Below are 12,254 nucleotides of genomic sequence, written 5' to 3' on the forward strand. Positions count from 1 at the left end.
TGCCATGGGTCATTTCCTCTCCTACTTCCCCCATGTGACAGTGTTGATTTTGCCAGCAAATTTTAATTCAGTTTTAGTCAGTCATTTGACTAAAAAGCCATTTGAATTGTTTGAGACGACTAAATCTAAACAATTTTAGTCTGAAATCTGACAAAAAAAATTGTGCGTCAAAATGAACACTGCGCGCGAGCACACACACACTATTTTTTATATATGTTGGAAAAGGGTGAATGTGAGCAATATTTGTAAGGTGGAAGTTACAGGGTTTGGAGACGGAGTGGATGTGAGGGGCTGAGGTGGCAGGTGTTCCTATGACATACAGGGAGATAGATAGAAGAACAATATACGAGAGGGTAAAGATGAAGAGTTCAGTTTTAGAAAAATTACATTTTAGAAAACAGGAAGACATTTAGTTGGGGATGGAAGAGAGGCACTTTGTGACACATTCCAGGAGTGCAGGAGAGAGGTGAACCAGAGTATCTTCAGCATATAGATGGCATTGAAATCCAAAAGAGTTTGTAAATTACAGAGAGAGGCAGTGTAAATGGAGAATAAAAGAGGACCAGAGCCTATTTTTACTTTTGTAAAAATCACTTAATCCTTATAATTTATCAACCATTCAAGAGACATTTTTAGATTACCGGTTTATATTGGCTAATGTAGCATTTAGACTGTCACTCAAATGCTGAACCTCCCACCCCTCCCACTGTGGTGCTATTACACCAGTACATTTGCCCGTTTGGGATGCGAGTTTCTTTTCTCTACAATACCAGCCATTATATTGGACATATTATTTTAAATCTTCAAGGCGCAAGGATGACTGCAGTCATTTCATGCTCTAGATAAACTGCTCACTGCATAGAAATAACAAAAATAAAAAAGTTCCCAACAGAATATTTTAGAGGTGTGATTAATTGTTTGAACTAAACCAAGCAAACAGGTCTAGCAACCTCAGAATTTATTTCAATAGTTTACTTTAAATCTCTCATAAAAGGTTACATAATCAGTGTTATCCCTTAAAGTTGTGCTCCACCAAGCTTAGCCCAGTCAGGCTAGACTTTAAATGGGCTTCCTCAGATTGAGTTCCGTGTCAGTTTCAGGATTTCAATCAATCACGGTGTTATCTGTCAAGACAGAGTGATGCAGGAATCACACCAGATAAAGAATTCAGGATGGGCAAATCAGGCAGGCAAATCATATAGGTCAAACAGCCACGGTCATAGAAGGAAACTACACCCTCCTCTGCCCATAATAATATTTCTACACAGTGTGTATGTTAAGAGAAGCTGAGCCATATCTGATGCATAGGCTGTACACAATTCCATTCACCAATTAAATTATGCTCCATGACAGAGTAGGGTCACAGTGAAGATTAAAATAACGGTGTAACGGAACCGCTGGCACCCTGACCGGGTACCCTCCGCTGACGGATGCTCCTAGTGCTTTCCGAGGTCTCCAAGCACTCTGCCTGACACCATAACTACTGCAGACCCCACGAACCGCCGCAGCTTGGTTGGGGTCTCGCCGACTCCACCCACTCTGGACCCAAGACCAGGGTCCAGCTTCCAGTAGGTGGACCTCTCCGAATTCCAGAGAACAGGAACAGGAACAAGCTCTTAGCAGAGCTCAGCAATTATACCCTGGGGAGTATAGTGATTATAGCAATCCCCAGAGTGTAGTTCTCCAATCCCCCAAACATGAGCCGAAACTTCATGAAGGTACAAGATGATCTGAGGTGCTAGCACACCCAGTCTGGCTTTTATTACAGTTGTTGCAAATACAGGACCGCCCACAGGGAGGGATAAAACAACCAATCATATCACAGTTACATCCCACATATCCCCTCCCCTTATCCTGAGAGGAAACTCAATTATACATACAGTTAAACATACTTTTTACCCAACTTTCATAACTCTAAAACCATACATCCAATCTCCATAAAAATTACATATTCACAATCAATCCATTCAGGGGAACAACATATTTAAAAAAAAATGACACAAATCAGACCAGTGGTTTAAAAGTAAAGGGAAAGTCCTTTGTTACCAAATGAAGCATGGCTTTTTTTCCCCAAAACAAGTTCCACAGAGTCTCTATCCTGTAGATAATTGGGAAGTAATCCAATTATCTCCAAGGACAGAGGCAAAACTCCATTAGCCACATGGCAGACAAAGGACAATAAAAGACGTAAAAGTACATACTGTTACATTTATCACATAGAACCTACACATTTACAATTTACCTAACACATACTAGCATACATAATATTGAAGACAGCCTGAATGCAATCTGCTACACAGTCTTAAAGGGACATTGTTCCTAAAAGTCATAATATGTCCACGGATGGTTTTTAAAGGGCCAGCAGCAGCACCATACAAATCCAATATGCCCAAATGTTGCACCTGAAAGGCCAAATCTCCCAGGGACCTTAGTCAACAGGTAAGAGGCTGGCAATCAGGCTCCTCCAACAGCCAGGGGTAAAGGGCAGCTTGTCACCAATAAACCCAGTGACAAAAGGCATTTCGTCACAAACGGTTTGTTTTTTTACATTGATTAATGCAAATCCATGTATAGGGGATATCACCACTTAAAGAACAGAAAAGGAAGGGTAGCGAGAATTTAAACTCACTCAGTTTATTGCCCTAAGATACTAGCTCTGCAGTCGTTTTAAGTACAAAAAATAAACTTTTTCCTTCAATAAATCACATTTGGCTTATTAAGAATACTATTAATGGCAGCAAAACTACACAATGCAACCCTAGTCAAAAATGCCAAACCAAAGAATCAGTAATAGATTGGGGAAAACAAAAACATTACAAACATAATGGGGCACTCTTAATTGTCATGTGACCAAAAGCACTATGCAAACAAAATGAGGAATGAATGAGTAGTTTCTAGATTTATAGATTATATTTATTAAATACAATATAAACTTATTTTTTTTATACCACTCCTTTTCTCTCTACTGGTTACTTCTTCTCATTTGGTCAGTGAACCAAACTGCATTAGATTTATATTGTGTATAAATTTTGCAGTACATTAATATGCGGACTTTAAAGTCATCTTGGTTTCCCAAAAGAATTTCAAAACCAGATTTGCCCAAAACATATTTATTGTTGGACTAAGACTGGAGCAAACCAAGTTCTTTCGCCGTCTATTCTCTAGTACCAGAAAGCTAAGCTATAAACATTTCATCACTGAATTAAACAGACCTAAAAAGGGGCAGGGTTTTTTTCGTTTTGGTTTTTGCGACTAATGAGAAAACAAACCAAAAGGCTTAGGGTTCCATTATTTGTTTGCAAATGCACAGTTTCTATGTATAAAAATATTAAAACAAAAACGTATATGTGTGTACACAGACACACACACACACACACACACACCTTCCAGCCCAGGACCCTCACCATGCTGGTGAGACTCACTAGGTCGAAACATCAATCGATGGCTGGTGAAGGCAATTCATAAATTTTTTTTCTTGGATTTACACTGTGGGGAATCCGATAGAAAGACAGACACAAAGGGGGACAGACATCAAACAAAGATAACAGCACTAACGGCGGGTCTTGGTTACATTTGTACATTATTACTCAATAGAGCACAAGAATTTTTTTTCTTAGCAAGACCAAGGAACACTAGCATCTTTGATGTATTTGTGACCTGAATGAGCACCTAGGTGAGTAATACAATTTAATACCGCTGAGTGCAAGGCTTTTGTTTTTATTTAAAAACCACACCACACCACACCACAGCTTTTTAAGGCAGAGCTCTACATACTTGAAATTCTAACTACCACTCCAGACTAGTGCTCAGGAGGATGCAGGTACCAATAGGTTTTATTTCTGCTGGAGGGCATTTTCTCTTGGACAAAAAACAAACAATTTCCAAAATGAGTTTGTACTGCAACAGAGGGTATCCCAAAGGAAGGCCAGATGCAGAGATATCCCCCTCATCCCTCCTTTGTCTTCAACAGCTGATCCCTTCAACACAAAATGTTTGCCTATTTTGCTGTTGGTTATTACAATTATTTAATTATCACTGGATCTGGTTTCCTGTTAAAAGGTTTTTAGATGCTAAGAATTTCCTTTTGCAGGGAGGATTTGTACATAAGCATTACCGTAATTACAACACATGGATTTTTTTTATAAGCATTTCAGATGTCACATAATAAATGAGTGTGGAGCTAATAATCCACTCTGTATTAGTTTAATCATAATAGAAGTGCAGGGAGTAGTGGGAAAATCAACAGCATACACCTGGCGAAGTCTCTGTGGTCCAGCTACAGAGCTAATATTTGGCATCGAGAGGAGTAGCTTTGCCAACGGGTTTCTATCCTAATGCATCAGATCAGAATACACAATCATATTCAGTAAGGGTTCTCCTCTCTGAAAAACCACACATCGCATTGCATTCTATGGTAAAGAAACCGCTATAAGATAAAGGTGTACTGAACTATAATCAGCTTCGCAAATCATTGCTTTGGTATTAAAAGATGCACACATTTGTATTCACTTAACACCAAAAATTGTAGAACAATATCGCACAATTAAAATCAGATTGACAAATTTAGAAAAATAGTTGCTCTGGAAAAATTTCGCCACTCTCTCAAAGCTAATGCCATTTTGTTTAAATGAATCAATCCCACATGGTTACAGGCAATAGCTTCAACTGACGTATCGTTCCAAAAGGTCCATTTGCTGATGTACTGTCCACATGACGTATACCAGCATTCTGGGAGCTAGGTACAAAGGTCAAGTAATTGCTATAGACAGCCTAGCTAGCAGATAAGGTCCTCAGCAGCAAACACACATTGTCTACATTAATATTAAAGTGTGCCCTAGGCCAGAGGACACGATTATATGACACACAAAAAAACAAAAAAACAATGCACACAACTTTACTATCAAATTCTTAATTTGAAATGCAAGTATAGTGGATATTAAAATAGCTCATACATTAGAAAACTAAACACATCTGTCAGTTCTTTAGACAACCAGTTGTCATAGATATTTCACAAGTATACACGTCCGCTTTACTCTGGTGTGAAATCATCACAAGATGATTGGCACTAGAAGTCCTAAAGTAATGCTTGATTATGAGCATAAAGTAACAAGGCACAGGACCAGCCACCCACAGCAGCCCCTGCACTATCAGGGAGTGTAGCTTCACAGCAGTGGGCCATGAAGCATCATTCACAGTAATGCAGTACACAGGACGTAGGTGAGAAATACAAATTGGCAGCAGTTAGAGTGGAATTAGATATAACGTTGCACCATATTGAGAAGCACGGTCACACAGTACCCAGAGTGATACAGAGCATTCTGTCTACAATACACTCTCACTAGAAGCAGGAACAGAGATTCTTGCTATTTAAACCTTTTATTTAAAATGACTGGCCAAATATATAGGTTTCAGACTTTCATTTTAAAAACATGCTTACCTGAATGTCTGTGTCCTCTCCCCCTCCCCCCACCCCCACGTCTCCCAGTACAAGATGTTAAGAGATAGATTTGAAGGAACATTATAGTGCCATGAGACAGACACTCTCCTCTCTCAAGCCACCCCCTCCTCTGGTAATTAAGGTTAAAAAATCCTGTACTGAATTACCCGATTCCATCACCGATGTCCCTCAATGCTGGGTCGGGATCCTCCTCCTTCACCACAGCAACTCAGGAACCTAATAATTGTGCTCACTAGGCCTTCCCATAGTAGAGCATGGAATCAATTCATTCCTATGGGTTTTTTCAGCACGCTAAACATCCTCACGCAAAGCGAACGGACTTCCAGTGTTTCATGGAGTCATACTTTGTGAAACAGCAGGAAGCACCTCAAGTGACTGTCTGGTAGACAGCCACTGGAAGCAAACTTTAGATGGTGAGAGCACTCTTAATTAAAATTGCACATTACCCTTATTACACACTTCGGTATACCAATGCTTTAAATATCCTGTGAATGAAAACAGAGAAAAACGCAGCATAGGGTGATAACGTAAAAACTCACAGTGTAACTAATTTAGTAACTGGTTACACTCACATGGTCTTGAGACACTTAATAAAAGCTGGCTCAGACTAGGCGTATATGGTGAATGCACGTGGTAATCAGACTCCAAACTGCTTCCCCTCCATGGTCCTTCAGAATGTTGTTGCTTTAAAATATTCCAGGATGCAGGAAAATAGTGCAAACAATTTATTGGACACACTCTCTAAAGCAGCTTGATAAAAAAGTTTTTTTCACTGTATAGTTTATGTTTTATGTGAATAAGTGACTCACATAGGTGATAGTAGCACCTTTATTCTTAACTTTTTAACCTTATTTATTTTGTATTTGCACTATAGCCACTGGAAGCAGTCGTTCCTGAGTTCCTTTAATTTAAAAAAAATATTTTTAACTATACACACACACACACACACACACACACAACTGTAAACTTAGATCTACTAAAAGGAAAATAAACCTAATGTTTAAAGGATCACTCCGGACCTCTAAACACTTTAGTTTGCTGAAATGCTTTAGATGTGAAAAGTGTGTCCTATTTTTTACATTTTACAAAAAGTGTTGATTTCAAGCAGACAACTGGTCCGGTTGCTTTCTGGCTTATTTAGCTAGGTGGAGCTAAACCCAGGAGGCAGCAATTTTCCAGAGCACCTGCCATGCAAAGACTTCTCATTGAGCTGCATTAGGAAAGTCTGGGTGGGGAAAATTGGTTTAAAAAATTAGCTAAAATATTCATGTAGATCAAGAGAAAACAAACGGCATGCAGATCAGATATTTATAGAATTCTTTGACCACTCCATGAAATCATAGGATAGGATATCTCCGCTAATGTGTAATGCTACATATTATGTTCAGGAAAGACAAAAGAGGGCAAAGGCAGGAAACAGTCTTGATCCCTGGTAGTCAAGTTGACATAGGAAGTAGAGGTTAAATATCCAGGCAAATTTAATTAAACCTTTGTATGTAGGGAAAAGGTCAGACATCCACAGTCTCGAATACTCAAGTTGAACCATAAACAAATATAACTCTGGAGAAAAGCATGGCTTACTCTGGGAACAGATACAGAAAAAGGTGTGTCTGTATTAATGTATTATGTTTGTACAACATGTTCCATCATTCATCAACAATATCAACAAACGCCGGAGAGAGGCATGAAAAATGTAATAAATAAATGCGCGCACACATATAATCTCTGAACAAAGCAGGTAGGGCAAGTAACGTCTCATTCGGTATAAGCACATTACTGCTTATTCAATGTATCACTTTAACAAATTGTGTAGAGTTCCTGCTTTCTGAAAGATAACTTGTTTTTTTTTTACAGTGTTAAGAAAAATGCTTAAAAGGTGTTAAAAAAAACTTGGCACCGGTATCTCATTTGGACAAAGATAGGAGTCGCACAGGGTTAATGAGCAACCAAACTGTTGTTTTGCATCTCTTCTCTTTGTAGTCTAGTGGAAAGAATGAACAAGTGTGCATTGACTTAACTGCATCCACTCTGGAAGACTACTAAGCCATAGTAAAAAAAAAAAAAACAAAAAAAAAAACACATAATACACAAGATCTGTGCCACTGGTACCATACCTAACTCATGTAACCAACTTCTACAACAGAAAGAAACATGTGGAAGGCAGCCACACATGCGTTAGTCATACAATTCTTAAAAGGACCACTGAAATCACCAAGGTCACTTGATTTCAATGTTACTTTACACACTGAAGTTAAAACACTGCATTTTGCAGGAATAGCAACGATTACCTTGAAGGCCCAAACACACCTACAGTGACAGTTCCACTTACAGCCACAGCAGGCACTTCTTCTGCAATGACTGAAGAAAAAAATCTGCCATGTGAAAGCATTGATTTAAGGTTTTCCCATGGAAGAAGCTTGGATACCTGCCTGAGGCACATCGCGCATGCACATCAGGTCCATAATGCTCCTCAGATGACCATTGCAGAGGAGGCACTGCCTCTTTCTTAACATCATGGAAGGCATAGAGGTGAGCTGCACCAAGGGAGCCTCAATACTGGTAAAAGGGGAGTTAAAAAGCTTTATTTTCTTACTTGCATGGCACACACGGGTCGGGGGAACTTATACAACCAAGGCCAAGGAAACCAAACTTCCTGACTTCTACACTGCCCATCTTCACATTTGTCCTGTGCACACTTTCTAAGAGCCAGAGATTGGAAGGACTGCTCCCAATATTTTTTATCTTTTAGATTGTAAGCTTGTTTGGGCAAAATCAACTTCACCTGCAGTTCCCATATGCCAAACTGGTTTAGTTACATTGTACATAAATAATTGTAATTGTTTTCTGAATCAAGCAGTCATATTCTCAGAAGGGGAAAAGTCATTAACTTTTGGATTGTATTTGGGGAATTAACGAACAGAACAGAAAAGGTTGATAATGTATGAGAATGGATAGTTACACAAGTTACTTGAGAAATGTAGCCATAATAATCAAATAATAATAATAATAATTGAAATAACATGATCATACCAGCAGAAATTTATACAGACACTGGCATGCTGAAATTACATTTCCCACTTTTTGGGTGGGGATGTCGCCTATGACACAAATTACATTACGGACCTGCTCACCAGCTGGCCACTCCTCCAACTCACCTAATCTCAGACCTGCCAGAAATGACAGCTCTGTTTAGAGCAGGAAACCTTCGGCACTCCAGATGTTGTAGACTACATCTCCCATGATGGCTGTATTTATGGGAGAGCTATTCCTGAAGGATCTGGAGTACTGAAGGTTGCATACCCCTGACTTAGAGCACAAAGCTACTGAGGTTTTCACACTGTATTCTTGCTCTATTGGAGCTTCTCTTGGATGATGATAGGCTGCTGCCTGTTCTGTATTAATGTTATACACTTAACCAGGATCTGTTGAAAATTTTAGAAAAATAAATAACATAAAAAAAAAATAACCCACACATCTCTTTTACTGATTCTTCTTTAATTTTAGATAAAAAAAAAATTGTTCCCAAGAAAAAAAAATATATATTTTTTAAAAACATAGCACACAGTCTTCTTGTGCATCTCAAATTAAAAAAAAAAAAAGTTTTATAATGCAGACCCTTGCCAATTAACTGTTCTTATTGATAGCACACAAGCCAACCACATATTCATAAAGGGTTAATGAGAAAATACACAAAATTTATTCACAATTGTTTGATGGCCTCTAGTTTAAATTAACAATTTAAATGGGTTTTTAATATCCGCATAATGCATTTTTAATGTCAATCTAACATATTGAGAGGACCTATTTAAATCAGATGTAATAACTCCCTGGGCATACGACTTGCATTCCCTTGATACGCCATTCCCTTGATACGCCATTATACCTTAAAGCTTTCTGCTGTAATTATGTATATATGTATTCTACTCAAGCCCAGTGCGACCTAAAATGACAAATTAATCCACTAACCCCGAAACACTGGAAAATATGCTTTTGTTTAAGAGTCATGTAATATAAAACTAAAATGCATATTTTAATGTTTCACATCAAGAAACAGAATAAATCCAAAATAAAAATTATAAGAATCCCATAAATAGAATTGGAATGGTTACGTCACACATTTTTCCCCAACAATCACACACAACATTACTCATGTGCTTCCCATGGGGCAGAATTCCACCTTCTTACCAAGATAATAGTAGTGACACATTTTCCATCTTCCACGTTAAAAGATAGTTCATACATTGCAGTATACACACACACACACACACACCATTTGACTCACTGCCCTAATGGACCATATTCTGAAAAATTACAGTTTTCCCCATAACAGACATACCAACCCAAGAATAAAAAAAAAAAAAAAAAAAAAAAATCTATTTACCTCTCTCCCAACCACTAAATGCAGCTACTCAAAGTTCTGAATCTTTATAAGACCACAATAATTGACAAATTATACATCCAGAATATGGCAGATAAAGTCCGGGATCTGCTACGGTTAAAATGTATGCAATAGCTAGGTCGTCTTGAAAAATCTCAGCAATAGTCCCAATTCCTGGTTTATAAGGCTTTATTTTGCGTTTTAATTTATAAATTATATTTCTTATCCAGCAGAAATGTATTTTTTAGTATTGCAATATGTACATCTTGGCTGCAAAATGCTACATTTTTAAGAATATAAATCAATAAGTGTTGTATATGTAGTATTTTGTTGTGATTGCACCTGTTTTACCTTGATAAATATGGTCTATTGTGTACTAGACACTAACCAGGGGGATCTTCAAACAATGACAATTTTAAACAATACAACTCAATAATATGCATTAGAGGTTTCGGAATCCCATGGTTAATGTAAATGGAAAAAATAAAGGGGGTCACAAGGTTAACCAATATTAGAGTATTTATCATTCTGGGTATGTGAAAGTTGAATTCTCCCCTATACCCCCATTTTATAATTTACAATGATCAGTGTTATACTGAGTATTTGGTATGCCCCACTCGAAATTATGTGACACAAGATATCCTGAGAGATTAGTATACACAAAGAAAAAAAGAAAATAATGGATTGTAAAACACAACAAAGGCGTTTAAATACAAGGGGATGAAACAAAACTTGTGTGAAGAGATTGTTGGCAGAATGAATTAGTCAAACATGACAGTTGGATGTATTAATTCTGTATTTTATTCATATCTGTCTGAAAAGAACACCTGGGGTGAGATTTACCAAGGTAAACACCGTTTTCAAAACACTGTCTTTACAGCTCCCTCCAACATCCTGCAGCACACACATACCTGCAAAACATATGGCACTCTAGCTGCTCTGGATTACAACTCCCACTAAGCTCAGTCAACCCCTCTCCTGGCTGAGCACTGAGTCACCACTCCTTGCTTCTTAATAAAGAGCCACTTTACTTCTATCAGCCCCATGTCGTAACAAACAGGTCCCTTGACATTTAAAAAAATATATAATAATAATAATAATAATAATTCTAGCTTTTTGACACACTGGTAAAACAAAGTATTTACAGAGCAAGTTCAGAAAGAAATAACTAAAGTAAATATGTAACTATGCATTCCACAAGCATGCCAGCGAGGAGAACTGTTACTTTAGTTTGAAAACTGTATCAGTTCAGCAATAGAAGAATAGAAAAACTAGAATAAGAACCGTGAAACAATTCAGTAGATGTTAGGAGAGAAGTGACCAAAGTGAGGACAATATAGAACAAGGACACCCAATGAGGTCAGTGCCCTCAAGGTGTCCAAGACATATACCATGAATGGGTCCATACAGATCATATAGTTAGCAGAAGAAATATGGCACACTTACTTTGTCCTGCTTGGTGTCATCACACTGAGGGGTGGAGGAGGTGGCTGGAGGAGACTTCATGCCAGGAACTGCCACAAAAGGTTGTCCTGGATTGTTGGAGGTACCTGGGATGGTGCTACTGGTGGGACTTGAACCACCTTTGTCGCCAGTGTCCACCTTGATGAGCCTGTGCTTTGGAGACACATACTTGACATCAGGTGAGGGTGATGGGCTAGAGGGGGACTGGGCTGTGCCAGAAGCAGGAGCTGTGGTGGGGGCTGTGGAGGTGTTCTGTGGGGACCCACCTGCACCTGTGGCACTGGCATTAGTGTAGGGGTCCTCAAAGTCCCTATCCTTCTGGAGTTTGTAAGCAGCCAGGATATCAGGTTGTCCAGCAGGAGTTACTGGGAACTGGGGTCCTGTGGAGGAGTGCAGGTGATGGTGATGGTGGTGATGGTGAGTGGGGGCTCCCCCAGCCAGGCACTGCCTGTAATCCGGTTTAGGAGGGGCTGGAGGCGGCGGTTTGGAGCTCTTGAAGCCTAGGTGCTCCTTGATCCATTTGGCCATACTGCCTGCGCATTGCTGTCCCGTGCTGGCCGCTGGAGGGGGGCTTCCTCGGTTACTGGGGGGGCTGCTGTCCGCTCGGACACCTCCGCTGGAGTCTGCTGAGTGCGGCAGGGGGCTGCTGGCAGGAGGTGAGGAGTGCCCGCTCAGCAGCATGAGACACCCGGGACAGAGAAAGAAAGAGCGAGTGGAGAGTGCAGGCAGCGTGCGAGCAGCTCATACAATCTCTATCAATGAGCTTGTCAGGCAGTCCAGGGCACGTTATATACACATACACACATTGTATTGCACTGGGAAGGTGAGACCTGCGCCATCTAGCGAGAGGAACATACTACTGCATCTTCTATCAGCTCCTGTGAGGTGCAATGTGTAGACTAGCCCCAAATTAGCCAGCCTGCCTATTTTTTTATTAATTTTTTTTATGTATCT

The 12,254-nt window shown here is 39.4% G+C and overlaps 1 protein-coding gene across 5 annotated transcripts in view; it reads right to left on the reverse strand.

The window, feature by feature from the left end:
* Positions 1–12,045, reverse strand: part of SHF (Src homology 2 domain containing F) — a 232,226-nt gene extending 220,181 nt beyond the window's left edge. For all 5 annotated transcript variants that reach the window (XR_010090461.1, XM_063449162.1, XM_063449161.1 and 2 more), the window contains exon 1: positions 11,283–12,045. Coding sequence is in view for 4 of the 5 variants with exons in the window: in XM_063449162.1 (XP_063305232.1) it covers positions 11,283–11,981 (699 nt within the window). In the remaining variant the exon portion in view is untranslated. The remainder of the gene's footprint in view (positions 1–11,282) is intronic.
* Between the last annotated feature and the right edge of the window lie 209 nt (positions 12,046–12,254).

The sequence above is a fragment of the Pelobates fuscus genome, chromosome 3, assembly GCF_036172605.1.
Source record: "Pelobates fuscus isolate aPelFus1 chromosome 3, aPelFus1.pri, whole genome shotgun sequence".
Taxonomy (NCBI): domain Eukaryota; kingdom Metazoa; phylum Chordata; class Amphibia; order Anura; family Pelobatidae; genus Pelobates; species Pelobates fuscus.